The following is a 22,872-nucleotide window of genomic DNA, read 5'->3' as shown; positions in this document are numbered from 1 at the left end:
TCCGGGACTCGTCGGCCATGTATGGAGAACAGGAAACACATCGCGACGACTGCATTGGCGCGGAAAAAGGAACGGAATGCACTTGGCTTGCTCTCTTGGAACACGTTTGTACAGAAGGCGACACCAAACTTGCCTATCTCAACGTCCTCTCTCTCGATTTTATTGAACTAGTTGAAATAGAAAGTCCTGGAGCGATCATAAAATTCGAAATGGAAAGCCCCGAGCTGTTAAATAAATTCGAATTAGCAGCGTAAAGACCGTAAAATATAAGATTGCAAATTAATGTCGTATAGGTAAATTTTAATTAACATATGATATAATTAAATACCCACAGTAAGTGCAAATGTATTAATATAAAAAACTTATTTATAAAAAATAAACATTTATTAGTAATTTTATCCAAGTCTATTCCTGATGTACAAACAAAAAAGCTTGGCATGTTCCTAATGTTAGAAGCTAAATTATTTGTCTATATCGTTTTTGCATCCAAATAATACAATTCTCATAATTCGTTATAATTATGAATTAGCAGTAATTCATTTATAACATATTCATTTATACATATACAATATTCATTTGTACACATACATATAATATTCGTTTATATACATATTAATAATCATTTATAATTTTAGTCTTATTTTGTACAAGAATGAATTATAACAAGGCAATTTAGTCAAATTTCTCTTAATATAATATAACGTTTAATTATCACTTATTAAAAAAAATATTTTTTTATTATATTAAACGTAGATAAAATAATTTTGAGAAATAATATAGTCTACTTCATTCGTAGTTAATAAATTGCTAATTAATATTAATTTTTAAAAAGTGCGGTTTAAAAAAATATTTTCCCTGTACAAATACTTTTTGCACTCACTGTATATTATATAGGTATATTTAATAATATGTAATTATAATAATAATAAATATAGATCTGACACGACGAATATTTTAAGAAGATATATATTGTGTGAAAACAAGTATATCATATTCATGCTGACGCATTATACTCATTTAAAATAAATGTTTATCTAAACAAATGTCATTAACAGCATGGTGAGAAAGATAGATATCTAGTAAAATAGCGTGACAATACTATCAGAGATTCGATACACGTAGACTGATTATCGTAAATACGCAAGAAGCATTAATATAAATACTACTTTGTGAGTTAGCTTTCTACTCATAAGTAACATAGACATCACATCAATCTCGCGATCTTTAGTCTTCAATACTTCAAATATTTTTCTATTAAAACAATCACGATTTACCAAATTAGTAAATACGCAAATTCGATTTGATTAAATTCTAATTTGACATAATATTATCAGAGACGATAAAGTAAATCTGGCACGTGATAAATATTTAGATATAATTACATACCTAAAATTATAAAATGTGAAATTATACATTAAGCGTATTATAATAATCTGATATTATATTAATTAAGCGAATAATTTGATGGCAAATAAATATGCGAGAGACTATTATGCGCAGCAGCGATTATTTTCATGATTTACTCACTCTGAAAATTGATATTCTCCATTATTAACCGCAGCAGAAGAATATGCGATAAAACTGACACATCGTGACGATATAGAGCTCGTAGTATTCAGTACGAAAGCTTGCAATAGTGCCAACCGTCTGACATATGATATTGCGAATTCGTGTGAGAAAACACGTGCACACGTATCTCCTCCCCATCTCACAAAATTAATTTCGAGCAACGTACGAGCAGGAATCTGATATTTTTCGCACGTAAATTAATGTTCTCAGATGAAGGATAAATACGCTGAGTTCTCATGAATCATCTCTATCACGGAGTTGATAGATCATTTATTGTGAGAGACAAGAACGGAGATCGAAATTGTACATCAGCACATAAAATTAATATGTGAAAAATACATGTTAAACAATTAAGATACAAATCGAGAACAGGATTATTTTGGGAGAACAAAATACGCGAATTGTAACAGGGTGATAATATAATTACCGACGTAAGTTCATTTAAAACAAATTAATAAAGAAAATATTGTATATCTTCTGGTATTCCTAGATTTACTTTTAACAATAAAATCGACATTAGTATTCTTCTAAAACTGTCGAAAATGCTAGTTCGGTAATTTTCTATTCTTGTTTCCGGTTAATGAAAAGTTGTTCATTAGAATTATTATGTATTATATTCACACAAATTTTCAATATTTTGAAATACAAATAAAGAAAACTGAAATGATTAGCGAAGCCAAAATGGGATCACCAACAGTTCTGTGATATTAAATTTTATTAATATTATTTCATAGAGTATATTAAATTTCATATTATTTTATATCTCTCTTTCTCTCAAGCTGTTAATTATTTCATCATACGAGACAATTACGTTATCTATTTATTTTCGAAACTAGTTTTCAATGCGCCTATAAATCTTATCTGAACGTTTTCCCAAGATATGACGATAGAAAATCGATACATGAGGGGAACATTGGTCGGAATGTTACATTTGTGTGAGAAATGCATTGTCATACAGGCCGTTTATCAGAACATCATGCAGAAAGCTATGCGGCAGTTCAAAATGCGAGAGATCCGCCCAAACAGTTCCGTTGGAGGTTCGTCGCTTATATCGTCAAGACCATAGAGTAGACTCAATTAACCTTATTACGGTTTAATCGCGAGCATGATGGTATCAACGTATCGTTTAAAAATAACTCTCAATGATTGCTTATCGATTCTCGTAGCAAGAACAACGAAAATCGGCATTGTCCTAAAGCGCAACAGTACAATCTTACAATCCTACGCAAGGATCGGAAAAAAAGACAAAGCATAAAAAAAAATATGAGAACTACTAATTGATTTTTAATATAAAAATGGGACAAAAGTTTCCGCTATTTCTCATGAGTTCTTAAAATTACATCGATGACTCTCGAATCGAAAGAGTTACGTTAACCAAACGTTAAAAGCCAGTCTTCTATCATCTGGATCGCACTAAGGCACTTGTTCAAACACGTTTACACTTCGGCAAACACACTTCGCAGTTTTTTCCTCTCCTTTTTTCCCCCTATTTCCCGAGAGAACTATTTACGCTTTTCCCCATATTTCAATGCTCGCCTCATCTCCTATCGCCCGTGTCGTCGCGCTTTTCTTGTCTAAAGTGACTTCGATCAATACTCAGGCGACACAATGAGCCTGACCGCCGAGCAAATACACGCGAATTGCGCCGTTCGTTCGTATACGACACGACGAGATACACCGATCGAGGTAAAGGCGGAAATGTAAATTTTCCGCTCTACTTCTTTTCAAATATATACGTATAGATACTATCTATGCATATCTTCTGAGAAAACAGATATAATCAGAGATGTACACATTCTATTCATTAGCACAGATACATATTTCTTATTCTTATAGCGATATAAATTCTTTATTAAATAAATCAATGAATCAGTGTTTAGTGAAACCGTATGAAAGAATTCTCTGGGAATTCCCGGATTTTTCCATTTTTTTCCCGAAATATCAGACAAGATTTGAACATTTTTCAATAAATTAGAGTACATGTAACGCAAACTTGTATATATATTGAAAATTAGTAGAAGACAGATTCCACGAAAATAGGTTTATCATTTTCTACAATTAAAATTTGCAAAATTTAACATTAGCCAGCTACTTCTCTTTTAAGTATTATCTTCTAACTGTTGCCTTGACTTCCTAAAAACTCGCGAGACACACGAGAATGTATAAAATATACGCGTGTATATCATACTTACTGTCGATTGTCAACATTATCGAGAAAAAATGATCATAAAGCAATGTTTTCAGAAATAGGCAATTTCTTCGAACATTGATAACGTTCTATTTGAAACCCCTGATTTCTCTCCAAAGATGAAAATATTCTCTTGAAAATTCTGAGTTCTAGAAACACCCTTTACTCTTCTTTAATAAATATAGCTATCAATAAACAATATTTTCAATGATAGACTTGTTAATCACTCAACATAAGCTTGAGTCGAAAGTGTTTTTCTAACGTAGGTCTATTCAGGCGTATAAGACTCGCTGAAACGGAAAGGAAAGGGCGACCGATACGCTTGGATTTTAGGGCAGGAGAAAGACTATGGTTATTCACTCACCAATACATCGTAGCAGATCTCGCGCAATTCCTTCTCGACCTTTTCCCGATATTCCTTGGCCATCTGCTGTTTACGTTCGGAGCCTTCGGTCTTCTGCTCGATGGAGGAGATTACCCGCCACGAGCTACGTCTTGCTCCTACGACATTCTTGTATGCCACCGAAAGCAGGTTCCTCTCCTCGTTCGACAGCTCGACTCCCGTCTCGGTGACCGCCTTCATCGCGGACGCCATGTCGTCGTACCTTTCCGCCTGTTCGGCAAGCTTCGCACGCTGCACTAATTCCTCCTTATCCACGGACATTGTGTCGGCTAGAATCACAAAGGAACGCAAACGTCAGTGGAACTCCAAGTTTAGATTGCTGACGAAGATTCTTTCGCGGTTTCAGTAAGCAAAGGTAATCTCAACATCGAACATTGTTTTTTATAAAAAAAAAATTGTATAACTATAGCTAAGAAAAAGAAACTGTAAATTAAAAAAGACAAGGATTGCAAATCCCTAAAATTGTCTGCATTTCCAAGATCCAAAAATTACAATGTTAAGGGGAGTCTAAAGTCGTCTGTATTACCGACTAAACCATATAATTTTTGTATCGTAAATACTTTTTTTGTCATTCATAAATTTAAAAATCCTTTTACAGGATTAAGGTATACGCATTAATACGTTCGAGCTTTGCCTTAGGATCATCTTAAAAGACGTCTGTAAACGTAAGTATATACTGGGAAAAAATTCTAATTAAAAATGAACGAACCAAAAAATTCTAATCGTATCAGAATTCTAATTATCTTAACTAGAATTTCATGTTTTCTCATGATTTTCAATATATAATATTTTAAAATTTTTTAGTATTTTTATCCTAATTTAGAAATCGTTATACATTTTATCCAGAGATAATTTAACAAGATAAATTAATGTTGCTGATACTGCTTGCATTTTTAATTGTTAAGTTGGTAATAATATAATTTCAAAACTGCGTAAGTTTAATGTACATATATCATACTTCTTTAAAGCCAAGAATTTTTATTTTTCAGATAATTTTACAAATCCTCTGACTTTTCCCCAACTTTCCTGATCGTTTTCAATTTCTTTGACAATTCTCTAATTTCCCTAATTTCGAGTTTTGTGACAATTCAGTTAAAGCTTACTATTATACATTATGTTTCAGGCTTAAATGCTTTTTGACCGAAACATCGTATCGTTCACATTTACAGTTTAAATATAAAATATTAAACCGCATTTTGCGCGGTGCAAAGCAATATTCCACTTTGCGCACACTTCGCAAATAACTTCAGCGGGAATTATCAGGTTTGTTGTGAGGGATGATAGAGATAAGAAAAAAAAAAATGAACTCGCATAGGTATTGAGCAGGTCAGAGAAGTTGTCGAATGAAGAAGCACGTTGAGATAGGACAGCGGGGAGGGATGTAACACGCGGTGCACAAAGCGCTACCCGCCCCGCGCACGTTTCAATGTCGCCTAGTTCCTTTTGTCGCGTGTCCCCGGAGAGGTCGGGAAGAATAGGTCTCTCTCACAAAGACGCGCTTAGAAGCCAGACATCACGACGATGACGACGCGACGACGACGACATGATGCTGCGTACCCACTCACGAAACCCGACTGGCCTCATTCGCCTCGGTAAACGATCGACGCACGTCTGTTCCGGAGACAGAACGACCTTTTCCCTTTCTGAGTCACGTGCATGCAACTCGGTTCCTTTATCCTTTGGACGCTTCGAGAGGTAGCTCAATGCATCCAAAACCGGAAAATATCGTTTGCTCGATGCAGCAAATGACTTGCTTTCTTCTTGCTTTGAAAATTTTTTTTTTGTTAAACAATCATCAATTATCATACTTTTTATTGATTTGCCTAGGTTTACTTAGGGACAAATAAAAACTTAATGTTCTTGTTTGTCCCTTGAAAAGAAAGCGAACATTCCTGAGATGCATTTTCAAGCTGAGCAGCTGCTGCTGCCAGCCTTGTCTCGTCTGTCAGAAAATATTCAGGTAAAACGTTTTTGCAATAAAAAAAGAAGAAACCGGCAATCTCAACTTTCAAGGCAAAGCGATACGTAGAGATATATTGAAATTTATCTTTCTTCATCAAGAAACATGAAACGTTATCTGTCGTTTCTTCCTTACGTGAGCATTTATTCCCTCTACTGTTACTATGTAATTATAAGTCTACAATACAGCACAGCTATATAATTATATCAATCGTAAATTAATTCTACATGTTTAATGCTGAGAAAGAAAAAGTGATCGAGGTCGTAAAAGAAGGAAAATAAAGGAAAAAAAGGTTGTATCTATCGAAGTCACTAATCAAAGTGTTTTCTTCAATTGAATCGAATGAGTATTTAATCGCTGAGGAATCGATATGACATACGTAACTTGATAAACATTGCAATAAGACTACGTCATAACAGAATGCAACACCCACACGCGTTTACTGCGGGAACCGCATTTCCATGGAAACCCGTGCAAAAGCATCTATTTCCGACATGAAAGCGAGATTTGCCATGAAATAGAGTATCACGTAGCTCTTTGGACATGGCCGATCGATGCACGTGAACGTTGTTATCTATCAAAAGCGCATTATGTAAGATTCGTAGCTTTGAATATCGATATCAAACGACATTCACTAATGAGGATTCAGTGTAAAATGATATTTTACAAATTATAAAATAACAATCGCGATAATTACGATTAAACTCAGTTTTACTTTAAAAATATCGTCTTTGCAAATTATTAATAATTTTATCCTTTAATGACATTCTTTATTTAACATATTTTTTGAGACGATTATTTTATCCTTATTGGAATAAGTTGATAAAGCTCTGCTTTACTCTAAAAAAAATTCATTAAATCTTAATACATATTACTTCGAATAGTGCTAATTGTAAATAAACATTTATTTACGTATAAATAAATATTTCTTTAATAAAAAAAGGTATATAAATAAACTTAATGGACTTTTTGTATCAAATAAATATATATTTACATTTAGCAAACGTTTACTAAGTAAACTATTCAAACAAATATTTATTAAAATTTAATTTTTTTTTCAGTAACTTTTACACTACTCTCTTTTTTTTTCGAATCATAACGCTGTAACTTTGTTTTAACATCTGTCCATTAAAATTAATCAATAATACCTTTTTTCATTTAATAGCATTTACAATTAAAAAGAAATTCTTTTTTATTTAATCATAAATAACGACGCTCAGGATTACATCTAACTCACGCCAAGTCTTATCTCTAATCTGTCATTTTAATCTACTGGACAGACTATCACCGGTCATCTAACGGAATGACAAGCGTGACCATACGAGATTATCTAGCTTACGCAACAATTGCCTAGTCTTATCTTTATTTGTCATTCGCATACAAAGAGATGCCTAAGAGAGGCCTAAAGCGCGCGCGTACTATTTTTGCATCTGATGGAGAGAGTTCGAGACCACGCAGTACTAATCTTTTTTTTCATTTCATAAAGAAAACATCATTTTATACATTTTTTATGTTTATTTATTTTTTATTTATAAAATTCGGACAATACCGTACAATGTTGTGGGTGAAAAATAATGTAAAAGCATCGAAAACATAAATAACCGAACACCACGAACATTTTATAAAACAATAAATCGTGTTGCAAATTACATTTCAAGTTATGTAGATTTGCAGGAAACCATAATTGATTAACATTATAAGAAATTTCGCGTTCATTTGCCAACTTTAACGCGTATCATGCAAACAGGATCATATTTTTAATTTTTGGAGCACATAATAAATAATAAGCTAATTATTGAATTCTTATTGTATCACACATGTTGCAAATCCAATTTTATTTTTCTTTCATCAATAAGATTATCTGGACACTTTTGAATTTCCTTAATATGATAATTTCGACTTGTGTAAAAATAAACATTACAAGGTTGACAAATCAGAGTGCACTTCGGAGGTATAATTTGCAAATTACATGTTGGCTTATCATTATTTATAAAAATTTCATTATATATGTGAATGTTCTTTTACTTTCCCCAAGAATCAACAATTAATAAAAATGGATTGTTGCTTAAAGTTTCAATACTGTTTCTAAATACTGTTCATACAAATATGAGGTCAGTTTATCTAACTTTGAGCAGATAACAGATACATTTTTGCATAATTTTAAAAGTTCATCGACTTCTTTAACGCGTACTTCAAATATGTCTCCCAGTTCTTGTAAACATATATACGAATACTTTATCTAATAATTTTCCAGATTTTGTTAAGGAATATTGAGCAGTGCACGAATGTGTTATTTTATTCAAATCGCCTACGTAAAGTTCGACTTTCTTTTCACCTATATGCGTATACGTTCTTGAAACATTAATTCGATATTCGCAACCGGTTTGATCCGTATTAATAATAAAATCAGAATTATAGTCGGTTGAAATTGATTGCATCACAGTTTGAAATTGTATCGCAGACTTCATGATATATTCCGGTGATTTGATTTCTTTCCTGGATAAAAATATCATATAACGCGACGATTTAAAATCTTATAATTTTTTATAAAATCAACTAGCCACATTGACGATGCTACAAAATGGAAAACGCACTCATTTTTGTTTTCCACATTTTCGAATGAAATTGCAGCAGCTAAGTTCGTTGTTGTAATTGCCATCTTGTTACTAATTACTTCTGCTCTGGTGCTTCGGTAAATCGATCATGTACATTTTTTTATAACATCTATTTTATCTGAAAATTTACCATTTGCTCTAAAATTTATTTCTTAAAATGTGTAATATCACTGTTACGGCGTAAATGTTATTTAAATCGCTTCTGTAAATATTTGAAATTTCAATTTGGATTTTTATTTGCAATCATGACAATTTTTAATTGAACATTGAAAGAAACTCTGATATTTAGCAATTTCTTCAGATGGTAAATATTCTTCATCACATGTTGATGTTGTAGTTTTCTCATCCAGTTGTTCTATTACATTTTCTTGTGCTTCGTCAGAAGAACAATATTCCATACATCCTCGAAAAACGTACATTTTCTCAACATTTTTATAAAACCTTTCAACATTTTTCCAGCAATCTCTAGTGGATTTTGTAAATTGTTTGGGTGGATAGATCGGCATAAATCGATCAAAATGTAACAAAATGTCTGTAAAAATATTCAATATTTCCACATTATATATTTCATATAATATTTTAAAAAATATACAAAATATTTATCTTTGAAATATGCGATTCTATCGGTTAAATCTTTTAAAATATCAGATTTTGCCAATATTTCAATTTGTTCTGTCAAGAATGGATCCATTTTTATACTATGCAAACTCAGTGTATCGAAATAAACAGACAAGACTTGAAAGACTTCCTCACCGATCAGTATTCGTCACAGAAAACTAACTCAAGAGAATTCGATGTAAGTTCCAAAAGCTAACGGTTTCTTAAGTGCGCATGAGAGAATAGGTACTTGATCTAGAACCTTGTAAAGATAAATGAAAACGCTCGTTTTACTTGAATCTCATACACGCACAGTTAATCTTCTCACAAATAGAAAGTTTTCTCTACAAAAGAAATCAAATCACCGGAAAATATTATGAAGTTTGCGATACAACTTCAAACTTTGATGCAGTCAATTTCAACCGACTATAATTCTGATTTTATTATTAATACGGATCAAACCGGTTGCGAATATCAAGTTAATGTTTCAAGAATGTATAGGCATACAGGTGAAAAGAAAGTCAAACTTTATATAGGCGATTTGAATAAAATAACACATACTCTGCTCAATATTCCTTAACAAAATCTGGAAAATTGTCAGGTAAAATATTTGTATGTTTACAAGAACCAACACTTGGAATACGCGTTAAAGAAGTCGACAAACTTTTCATTTATTTATATACGACTCATTTGTGTTTCCAATATTTTTATATTAATTTTCATTTACAACATCGTACGGCAATGCCCGAATTTTATAAATAAAAAATAAATAGACTAAATAAATATATAAATAAATATATATATATAAATAGAGTAAATAAAACGTTTTTTGATAAAATTAAAAAAAAAGATTGGTACTGCGTGATCTCGAACTCTGTCCGTTAGATCAAAAATAATATGCGCGCCCCTCAACCAACGCTCTTTTTCGCTACTATCCACAGTACTTATCATACAGAAGGCCGATTGCTCAATTTCACACGTAAATTTTTCTTAAACAATTCAAGTACTCAAATCTTTTATACTTTTTACACTCTCGACTCCGCCTTTCGATTAGTATATGACACAATTCGTATTTCGCAATTCTTGCCATCTCTTTGTTAGCGCATTTTTTCCTCGAGAACAATTAATAATAAACTCCATAGAGATAAACACATAGAGAGAGCGAGAGAGAGAGAGGAGAGAACCTTATTATAGAAATCAAATTCAATGCTGTTACGTTCTCTACTACACATCTTAATCTTAATCTCGAGCAGACCTCAATCGTTTATGGCAGATTTGAAGTGCGAGAACGACAATTATTGTTCTCCCTTTGTTCTCCTTTGTTTTTAATTCGGCTGGCATTTACCGCTCGAACACGATAAATCACCAACGACTCGGCAACTCGGTCAGAAGGCTAATATTTCATTGATGTATTGCACGTGAACATGAATCCGTGTCCATAAGAGAATTGCCCGTTTTCTCATGAAACGAACAAATGTACGAGCGAACATATTCGATGCACCGAGTAAAGCGGATAACTATGTCGTCATCGAATCGCAAGAGCAGAAGTTGAGTCAATAAGCTATTACCGAGAAAAACGTAAATCGCATCCGGTATTAAAATCCACGTTTTAAATAATAAATTTACCGTTAGTCTTTCTTGTCACGGATAAATCGTTCACAAAATAGAAAAAACTTCACAGTAAAATACGACACATAAAAGTGCATAAATAAAGAATTTTGAGAATATTGAAAATTTTGAGCTTAAATTTTTGAAAAATTAAATTCCTCGTGAAAATACTTTTGCGATCAAATTCATGACTCTTCTAACTATCAAATATATATATTATATGGCCACAGCATCTCATACATAATTTAAAAAAATTTATGGAAAAAGAAAATAAAAATCTTTATCTCAGAGATATATAAATAATGTAAGTTTAACACTATACATTTTATTATTACAAAAAATATGTATAACTATACAGATAAATGTGTTCGAGCAACCCAACTATCTACTTAAAGATTAAATTTTCAAATTTAGATAAATAGAGAACAGATTAAAGGTATAAATTCCAGAGAGAAAGTAAAAGTGAAGACGTTCATACATTCTGAAACAGTTAAGTTTGTAGGTATTCTACGGTTTACTTAGTACACGTTTGTAAGAGCAACGGGATGTCGTAATACGTTCGTTGTAGTGGAATGTTATGTCGTCGTAGTACGCGAGAGAGAAAACGGTGATTCATGTCGTAGAATTGAAAGAACAAATTACATCTTGGACTGGGAAGCGAGCCTAGACGCATTCATGAACTATATCAGGCAACACGTGACGCATCGTCCACGTATACGAGAAAATCAGAGAATATAATTTTCACAGCAACACGTTAACTATTCGGACCACAAATCGCTGTTACGCAAAAAAAACCCGCTCTAATTATATGGAAAGGGAACAAAAAATGTCATAAACAAGATTCAATAATGGATTTTTTCAACTACGATATATCAAAGGTGCTTTGTGTGAAGCAGTTTTACACCTTTGATACACCATGCTTAAAAACTATTCATTATTGAGCTTTATGTCCGTAACATCTTTTGTTCAACGAGGTTTGCAAAAAAGCTCATTTCTTAATTTTCCATATATTTAACGTGGAATCCTTTCTTCGTATAATCTAATCTCTTAACTATAATAATAAGACAAATTTTTATAAACGTAAAAGAAAATCAATTTTTACTTTAAATTAAATATCTTTGTGTGTGTGTATTTTACACACACATCATTTACCATAATAATAAACTAATTAGACAATGTTTTTTCAAAAATTGAAATAAACTTTCATCTAAATAAATATAAAATTAATGTCAATGTGAGCCAACAGTTGTTCGTGTGAATTGGAACGTTGGCTCACACTGGCGTTAACTTTATATTTATTTAGATTTAATCTCTTGAGCCCATTGTTTTTATAGAATTGTCTTCCATCTAAAGATATAATTGTAAAGAAATTGCAAATATGCTCGTTAAAACTCCCTCAAACAAACAAACAAACAAACGCAATTCTAGCTCTAAAGATAAGAGTACGATGCAGAAATAATATCTCTCGAAAACTGAAAATCTCTTTTTCACTAAATTAATCTTCAAGCAAAAACGAAGCAACGTTGCAAATAAGAGAATAAGACTGAAACATAAAAAGACCGACAAAATCGGGAGATTTCCTGAGGGAGATTTCCGTGATGCATTCGCAGGATAAGTAATTAAAAATACATCGTGGATTACAAGAGGTTCTTCCGTAGTAAAAATAGATTGTAAATTAAATACGTTACGTAATCGCGTTACATTTCAAAATTTCTCGCATACGTATAATCAAAACTCACTTTTATAATGACAGATGCTATACATTTGAATTTTTTAATGATTTAACAGTAAACAACGGTAACAATTTTAAAGTATCGCGCCTAATTATTGATTTAGTTCTTATACAATTTAACATAAATCTATAAGTTAATAGATTCCACGAATTGTAATGATGGTAACTGTTGTTGAAAGAAAGCGAAGTTTGCAAAAAGGATCCTAATACGCGCAGATAATCCAAAGTGCTATAAAACAAGCGGATATCGCGTGATGACTCATCGTTTTAAAGGTAGTCGATGCCGTCGTCGAAAAACCCACGAGAGTTCTAAGGATTACTTAACCCTGAAAAACATAGACCCCTCCCCCCTCACTCTTCTCTCTCGTCTCCTTAGAAAATCAAAGAATTACAAAAACTTGGAATAATTTCCGGAGCTTTACTATATTTTCGACATCGTCATTCATTCTTCTCAACATTTATTTATCTTTTTCATTCTTATTGTTAGAAAAAAAAACCAATTTTGTAACATATATCTACATATGTATTTAAATAATTGTATATACAGCAATTATTTGAATATACAATACTCAAAATTATATTTTAGAAATTAAATGTGTGCTCCATACTTGTTTCTTTAAAGTATCTTCTCGAACTTGTCGAAGAATTTCCTCTTGAGAGGATCTTAAAGTCGGTCTGGAAAAAGATGACGAAATCTGTGAAAGAATAATTGGAAAAAAGCAATTGCTATATTAAGATTATTGCGTTCAGTCGGTAAAACAGACGTTAGAATCCTCTTAAAATAGCGGGAAAATTGGCGTGAAGTTCTGCAAAGTTTAATGATGCTGAATATCCGCAAGAATGCAAAATGTGCATGAACGGATGTTTATCTCTAACGAGAGAGCGATACGGGGAAACGACGAGTTGTTTGGTGTTAAAATAATGCGATGAGTAACGAGTCAAAGTGCAATTGCACCTAATCGCATGTGACTAAGAGCATTTCTTCCTCAGTGAACCGGATAATTGTTGTCAAGGATGGAAGAGTCGGAGAATGCCGGAAGTGATGCCAGCCGTGTCACCTGTCGTACGGAAAAAAGAAAAAAAATACGCGACGTTAATGCGTCGATCGCTATCGTGCGTGCAATTTTTCCCTCGTAATAACGCACTGCGCGAATTTAATATAGAAAAAAAAAAAAATACAACGAAATTCTTCTCCGATGATTTTCGAGTTTGGAATGTACATCGTATCGCAATTGTGCAAATCTACCGTCGTTCATCGTGAAAGTATTGTTTTATAAATTCCAAGAATTCTCTAGTAAATCATCGATATCAGAAATATGCTTCGAACATACACGATGATATTTCACATTTCCTGAATCTGCAAATTCAGGGTTATCGTAAATTCCTCCGATTCTAAAATCATATTTTTCCCTGATTTTTAGACAAGATTTCATAACTTTCTCTGATGTTTTTAATAATATTTTAAAATGTTTTACACTTTTATCCTCTTATTTGGAAACCGTCAAATATATTTTATTGAAATTTAACGTAGCAATCACTCTTAATATTGCTGACACCGCTCCCACTTAATTATTAAATTGGTAACATTCCAAAACTAAGTGTGATGTACGCATATCAAATTTCTTTAAAAAGTAGTTTTTAATTTTCCTAAAAAATTTGCAAAAATAAACATTCTCTGACTTTCTCTTGACTTTCCTCAGTGTTTTCTCTGGCATTTCTCTGATTTCTAGTTTTCTGGCAATCCTGTGTACGATTAGATCCCACGGCTTTGTAACCGTACATTCTTGAAATACTTGGCTCTGTGCATTTATTTGCACGATGAAACTCAAATCCCTGATAAATTAGTACTGCATTTCACAAACATTAAATGTCACGAAGTTTGTATCTCCTCGCAATGAATTCTAGATTTCACAAATTACACATTATAAATCGTCCGTATATTAATTTTATGTACGTTTCATAGATTTTTTGTGTTTTTTGATTTTCAATAATTTGCTTCAAAAATTTTGAACCTATAGAAATTGATGTGAACGTTCGAAACTTACTGCGTTTGAAAATTTTCGATCCCGGAAATCGTATCGTTTCGACGCCTGGCGCTATAAATTCTCCCCGCCTCCGCGGATTTCCTCGTTATAGTAATAAATTTACACGTTGGCGCAATAAATTCGGATTAACGTCGAACGAAGAATCGCACGCGGCGTTTGCCCAGGTTCCATATTTAAACGACGACGAGATTCCTTTATAGAACGAGTACAACGAGAAAGGTGGAAGAATTCCGGGTCACGAACAACGAAAAGATCCGGTTTCATTAATACGCTTCCGGTTAGTGGCATTCACCGCTCTCTCGAGATGCACCCGAGAAATGGGGGAACGACATTCCGCAAGGACTCGAATTTTCAAAGCACCTATAATAGATGCGTGCAGCGAAGCAATTATTGCGCAACGGTTTACTGACGAGTTGTAACATGTTGAGTGTTCTATTGAATGCTCTTGCGATATTAGCTGTCACATGTGTCAGTATAGAAGAATCTAACCTTTACGATGTGTAAAAATTCTTTACACATAAAATGTAATAGCTATTATTTATACAAATTTTTCATTTTCCACACTGAGAGAAAGATATCTCGTTGAAAATGATCGAATCAAAAGATTTTGATTACATCAGAGAATTTCGATTATCTCAATTAAAATTCTAATAGATTTAATCAGAAAATTCTGATTCGTCCATTTTTAACCAGAATTTCAATTAATCTTCAATCAGACGTTTTTATTGTCAGTGCATTGATAGTGAACGACGGAAATAATTTTTCATGTGTATTAAAAGTATCTATTATATTGTAAATTATATCGTCATACGTATATTTTGCTTTAAAGAATGATAAATTAGAGGGAGCCATTTTGATCAACACGCTTTGCTCGAGACTTAGCGTGCTTTAGTTCGCTGGAAATTATGACGACCGCTGAGTAAACATGTTAAGACACATTGAGTGTGTTTAGAACTATTCAACAGACAATCATAAAACTGTTGATTACAAAACTGTAACATTCTGCTAGACATATCCAATATTCGATGTCTCGCGAAAGAAATAATCACTCCAACAGTTGCCAAATAATTAATCCAACAATATTTTCGTAATAAGAAATAATTAATCACATTTTATGAAGTTTGTTTGGACGGAGTCCAAAACTTTCTTTTCCCGACTTTGTTGAAATTGATCACCGTCGCGTTTATTTAATTACATAAATAACTATGACCGATGACATCAATTTCCTTTCTATCTATATCCTAAGGTTCTAAAGGAAGAAAATTTAATTCATCGAGACATGATCAAGATTTGCTATTAATTAAATGTAAGAGAGAGAGAGAGAGAGAGAGAGAGAGAGAGAGAGAGAGAGAGAGAGAGAAATAGCAGTTTATTAACAAAGTAATAAACAACTCTGATAATACAGTATTAATTTCATTTCTATTTACGATAACGAAAGAGAATTTATCACCAATCACACACACAAAGTAAATTTTCCATCAATTAAATACAAAAAAAGTGAATTAAAAAACAATGATATTAGTTACGTTTCTCTATTTACAGTATTCCAAGAAAATAAAGTTTAACTTATCATCCCAAACAATCAAGGTAAATCTTCCATCAATTTAATGCAAAGAATAGCAGATTAAATATCAATAAAAAAAATAATAAACAACCATAATAATGTTAATTTCGTTTCTGTCTACGATAGCCCGAGGAAATAAAGTCGAATTTATCACTAAACGATCAAGGTAGATTTCCATCAATTAAATTAAAGGAATAGTAATTTATTAAGGGGGAGGGAGCAGCGGGAATGAACAGTTGGTAGGTAATTTCGTACACGCGAAATCGAGGTAAAAGAAGTGCGAATTACCCGTGAGAACGCGAGAAGCGTGTTACACCGTAAGATGCGTACGCGATATGCGAGACTCGCGGTTTCTCGCGAGGTAAACGATCGCGCGATACCAGCGTTCGACGTCCTTGATTGCAGAATTTATTTCATACTCTATTGCCCGATGGTTCTCAACCAGAAAACGACTGGATTCGACTCTGAGGCGAATCAACAGCGGTAAATATCGATCGTCGGAAGTCCCGGAAGCGTTCAGCTCGCACAAAGAAAGCGGACAGAAATATTGGACGAGCGGGTAGATGTTTTCCGATGTCCTATATTTAATCACGCAATCACCTGGTTTCAGCGGGTTTTAACGACGACGACGACGACGATGACGACGACGACGACGACAACGTCGAGACGTCCCGCGTCGCCGCCGAAATATTTCTGGCACGAAGAACTCTCGCGGCGCGGAACGGCTCGCGCGATACGCGCGCGCGTGAACTCGTTCCAATTCCCATCAAGTTCCCTCCCCTCCAGATCGCACCGAATGTGACACGCAATTCTGCTCCTTACTGAAAGTACCGACATGTTGCAAAGTGTAATATGAATACAGATTTCCGTTGGAGCCTGTTCGACCATAGAGTTACAAGCCGTAAACCACAAGAAATTAACCAATCATATAGTCGATTATTGGTTTCATATTCAACTGTGATTGGTCAATTTTTTGCGGTTTACGATTTGCAATTCTATTGCAGAACAGCCATAAGAGATTCGCTAAAATAAGACTCGATAAAGATAATAGCCGAGCTTTATAAGCGTTTCGACTATTGTTTTTGGTTTTCCTCAATACAAATTAAACGTGAAAACTATAATAAAGTAGATCTAATAAAATAAATCATTGTCACAATTGTTTTTTAAATATCGCAATACAAATATAATTAATTTGATTAAATAAGTATAAAACAATATGAAATATACCACGCATATTAATATTAATTTGAAAAGATTTAGTCAGAAAAAGGTTTTCCATTTTCTAGTCAACTTGCGGCATAGAATTATTATTAACCTCAATTTACCCGATAATAATGTAAAAATTGTGTTTTTCTAACAATGTGATTAGTCACTAAACTGATGATTTTGTAGCAATTTTTAAAGTTATACAAAGTAACTAAAATTATTAGTTTAATGATTAATCTAGAAAAACACAGAAAAAACAATTTTGTTGTGTATCTAAAAATTTAATTAGATATAAATCCAAAAATAATTTTGATGAACTATAAAAATAGTTACATAGGAATTCTCAAGCATGATGAACAATAATGCTATAAAAAGTTTTAACATTCTAGCAATCAGTTTGAGCGTTCCATACAATTATTTGGATAGTTCAAAATTATCTTTAGATCTCTCTCTGTATTTACCTAAATATTTAGATAGTAGCAGAGAACTAAGACTCTTCACGTATAACAGAAAAAAAAATGTACTAAACTGTCAAAATTTTTTGCAGCATTGCTTATCATGCATGAATTTCCTACATAAATATTTCGATGATCCAACAAAATTATCTTCAGTCTATCTAAATTTTTAGATACTTCAGCATACACACGAAATCGTTTTTTTTTTTTTTTTATAATGATAATCTTCTGTTTGAAAAGTGCTCTACGAAAAGTAGTATACCTGACTGGACATTTCTTTTGTTTAGAACTCTTTGATCGTTAGTTCTGAAAAATTAAAAATTTTGATAAATGCTTCGAAGTTCTTAGAAATTATTGTCGCAGCGTGACGCAGTAGGTTTTCCTATTCCGTCATCCCCGTAGCGAATCGTTAAGTCGGCATACCGTTAGGTCCTGAAAGTAAATGCACTTTTTCCATTCCGCCTCGGCACGGGAAGAATGCGGCTAGCGTCACGCGTGGGTAACCGACGCTTTTGCAAGCTTTTATGAATGCCTGCAAACCTGGCAAACGAGGCTGCGATTCCGAGTAACCGTCATTGCTATACGCACGCGATCGTGCCGCGATTCATTAATATCATCAGGCGGCTGCGACGTGAACCAAGTCTTCTCTCACGTGCCAATGCAATTATTAATAGAAACATAATGAGACATTCAAGTAAATGTAAATGTAATGAAGAGAAGCGAAGAGAGACCGATGTTTCTCGAACATAAAATTATTCAAAGAGAAATATATTTTATAATAAAAATCTGCATTTTTTTAGATGATAAATTCCTTTTCACCAATCTCCTGCTAAAATTATTATACATGGCATTTAAAGCTACGAGGATCGTATGTACCTTTATCGATTGTAAATGCACAGAAAAATATTCTATTATTTAAAAAAGTGATTACTCAATTTACTTTTTCTTTTTAAGTAACAGTTGTCTTTAATAAAAAATATTTTCCTAATAATAACCTTAAAATGTATTTAAAACAAACAAATTGTAAACAAATTTTAGAAAAACTCAGTATTTAAAATAACAATTAATTTTTTTTAATAATAAAATCATCAAAGAAGCAGATTTATATAATAAACAAATTAAATTTATGTCAATTTTTAATATTTCTGATTGAAGTATTAAATTTATTAGAATTTGAAATATATATTTTGAATAAATTTAATACTTGTATAATATAATATAATGACAGACTTACGGATATCATATAGTATAAATTTTTGAAATATTTAAAACAAGTAATTATTACTTGCATTCAGTATGTATTTTTCTGTGGGTATTAATTCATCTCATCGATAGTTACTGAATATGTTAAATTAAAACCGGAATCCAGAAAATCCTCCTGTCCGAAGAAAGATTGGCAGACAGCGCAGGATTTAATCGTGAATGTAATTAAAAGAACTAGAAAATATTATTATCCAAGGTAGTTCACGAGAGCGCATGAAATATAAATCAAATTATAATATTTAGAAAATATAAAATAATCAAGACTCAGTTGAATAAATTACAAAATAAACAAGATGCCAATGTAAATCGTATAATATTTAGATTAAATGCAAAAGACTCATAATTTATTTTCTATGGAAAATTTTCCTTCGAATTTCCTTATTCATCTTAACGTTTCTACGAGCGAATTATCGTTCGATCGCCAAGAATTATCGACTTGTGGCGATTCTTTTGACAAAGTAGAAAATGTAGACATGAGGCAAGACTAGAATGGCATCGTTATTTCTACGCAAACTCCCGCTTTAACGCAAATACGCATGAGGCGGTTGAGGGTGGCGCTATCAGCGAAGTAAAACATGACGTGATGTGGATACAGATAAATGCAGTAACTGATAAAATTAATATCTATATCCGCACGTTCAGAAATGTTACAACGAGGCGCTGTTCCTATCGCATATGCGGTAAAATTTATGTTTAATTCATGGCAAAATCGGAAAAATAAATTCGGAAAGTTGCGCGTTAACGAAAAATAATTTTTCCTTCAATTTGCCATCTATAAAGTTTCATCATGTGCAGAATTAATGTATATATGTATAATTGAGTTAACTATTTTTTAGACCAAACAACACCTTTATACGTCACAATGCTCTTTCAAATTAATATCGTCGGTTTACATTCGTACTTGTTTAATCAAATTTAACAGAGTTGTCAGAAATTCTTCATTCTAAAATTCATAATTTTTCCCTGCTTTCCAGATAAAATGTCACGATTTTCTCTCATGCTTTTAATATTATGAAATTGTTTATGTTTTTGTTCTTATTTGAAATGTCAACATAGCAATGAAAATTACTATTATATATATTACTAACATTACTTGCATTTATTATAATAGTTAGTAGTATTTCAAAACTGCGTAGGATGCGTGTAATATACCTACGCATATTGAATTTTTTTCAAGCCAAGAATTTTTCAGAATATTTGGTAAAACTTCCTGACTTTTCTCTGATTTCCTTGGCTGTTTCTAATTTCCCTGATATTTCTCTGATTTTCAGCTTTGTGGTAATCCTGTTTAATGATTGCATTGTGACATTTAAAAAACACGTTCTAATGGACAGCTGTTTACTTTGTAGATGTATTTTGTGCTTTTACGTTTAATTTATACCGAGGAACAACCAAAAACAATGATCAAAATATTTACAATTTATTTTTCTGTAATTTTGACCAACAAAAATCGTTGAACGCGTCGACTAATTTATTATCTCTCTTAATTCACATTATTGCAATTATAAAATAGTTGAGTCAACTTTAAATTGTTATATATTAAAGTTTTTTTTCTGTTATATATATTGAAGTTTAACTTTATATTATATATAACAAATTTGATTAGATACACTAATGCGCACTGCTGCATATTGAAGCTATACTTTTAATCTGAGTGTTGTAAAAACGAAATGTAAATATTTCAAAATATTAAATACATATTTTACCTAACAGTATAATACAATAAAATGTATTAAAGATTTCATGGTTTACCTCGTGTTTATATATATTTTTATTAAATATATATCTTTACGCCAATTTGTATACAAAAACTAATGCATCACTAATATATCCATCAAATTCTCTAGTTATTGCAACTATAAAATAGTTTATTCATTTATATACAATACATTAAATCTATAGGTAAATAAAACTTTTATATATAGTTATCAGCTTTATAATTGCTATTATAACACCTTTTTCTCTGAATGTGTCCTATCAATCACGTCGTATCGAAATAAAAATTCAATCGGATGCGAAAACATACTCGGGAGTATCACGAATCAATCTTGGCATTAAAATTCAAATTTTATCCCCGTTCTAAAAATTACCCCGTAATTTCTCGTCGATATCGATCGTCACTACTTGCCATAAATATAGTCACGTGAAATAGAAGCATAAAATATCATTGAACTGCTGCTATAAATATACATCTAGGAAATAAGAACACGGACTTCACATTTAACGAGATTTCAAGGTCATCAATCGATCGGCGTGAGATCTGCATGTTGTTATCAATAAAAAAAAAAAAAAAGAAAGAAAAAAGGAGGAAACAATTACGTATTAGATCCATCAATGGTTAGATGGACATAAGGTTATCTGAAAGAAAGGCGGCTAGAAAACCGACTAATTACGATCCAATCTAAAACAAGCGTACGAGATAAAGAGAATGTTCTATCACCGAAAGAAATTTCAATAGAAAAATTCAAAATGTGAAAGTTTCCTGCGGAAATTCAATATTTATAATAATTTGATAACATGTGGGAAAATATTTAGAAGTCAAGATTCAGAATCGAAAGTTTATAAAGCAGATACGAAAAGACGATTTTACTAAAATAACTAAAATTTTACTGAATAAAAATCTGAAAATTTTATTAAATCATTAAAATAATTATATTAAAAAATACTGCAAAAATGTTGATATTTTAGCAACCAATTTGAGTTTCCAGAAAAAATCACTTTGATATAATCAAACAAAATTATTTTTACACACAAATTTATATTTAATAAGATTTTAAATCTTTCAATAAGAGCATTCTTTCCTTGAAACCTAAAATTGGGATTGGATTGAAATTTAATCAATTAGAAGAAAACAAACCAATATCAGGTTTAATGAATTTCACTTTGATTGGTCAAATTCCAACCAAAATTCAATTCTAATTCATAGTTTAATATGGGCTTAAAGTCTCGTTTCTCTTTAAATTTGTAGTAAGTTTGGACAAAATTTTTTATTTATTCACTTTTTATTCATCACTGATGTATACATCTCTGCCAATGTAGATTAATTTAAATCTCAGGTCAATGCACTCTTTATCTGTTTCTAATTCTTAGGCCAAATTCATAAGCGACTATTGTATCTAAATCCGTCTTAAGTACAATCTTAAGATATCATAATCACAAAACCGTCTCAAGACGATAAGATGATCTTGAAATAAGAACCGGCCATAAATGTTCATCATCATTATTTTTTAGTTTTAAGGTCAATCGGCCTTAAAACTGGAAAATAAAAAAACAAGCCAAACAGAGAATTAAATTAATTTACTTGTAGAAAAAAGACATCATAAGATGATCGAAAACAAAAAGGTTCACCACGTATGACATTAATTCCTAAAACTTTCGCTACTTTTGGAAAGCCTGGAGCATGATTAACATTGTATAGGCAATAGAAACAGGGAGTAACAAATTTCAATCTGTCAGAAACCGTGATTCTAGTACAGATTTATAATAGATTAAAATTTCTCTGTTCTCTCCTCTCTATCCCTCCCTCTTATTGCCTGTCCTTTTCATTGTGTTTAAGGTTATAGGTTGAACTCTGTTATTCCTTGTTTCTATTGCCTGTACTTTTCAATTGTGCATCAAGCTTTAAACACAATGAAGCACAGGCAATAGGGAAGAGAGAGGGGGGGGG

At 32.1% G+C, this 22,872-nt stretch overlaps 1 protein-coding gene across 3 annotated transcripts in view; it reads right to left on the bottom strand.

Annotated features, from left to right (window-relative positions):
* Positions 1 to 22,872, bottom strand: part of 14-3-3zeta (tyrosine 3-monooxygenase/tryptophan 5-monooxygenase activation protein zeta) — a 78,191-nt gene that overhangs the window by 11,687 nt on the left and 43,632 nt on the right. For all 3 annotated transcript variants that reach the window (XM_018549771.1, XM_018549774.1, XM_018549773.1), the window contains exon 2: positions 4,122 to 4,429. In XM_018549771.1, the coding sequence (XP_018405273.1) occupies positions 4,122 to 4,421 (300 nt within the window). In that variant the 5' untranslated portion in view covers positions 4,422 to 4,429. The remainder of the gene's footprint in view (positions 1 to 4,121; positions 4,430 to 22,872) is intronic.

The sequence above is a fragment of the Cyphomyrmex costatus genome, unplaced genomic scaffold, assembly GCF_001594065.2.
Source record: "Cyphomyrmex costatus isolate MS0001 unplaced genomic scaffold, Ccosl1.0 scaffold882, whole genome shotgun sequence".
Classification (NCBI taxonomy): Eukaryota; Metazoa; Arthropoda; class Insecta; order Hymenoptera; family Formicidae; genus Cyphomyrmex; species Cyphomyrmex costatus.
Note: the sequence above shows the minus strand (reverse complement) of the source record. Positions and strands in the feature narration are given on the sequence as shown.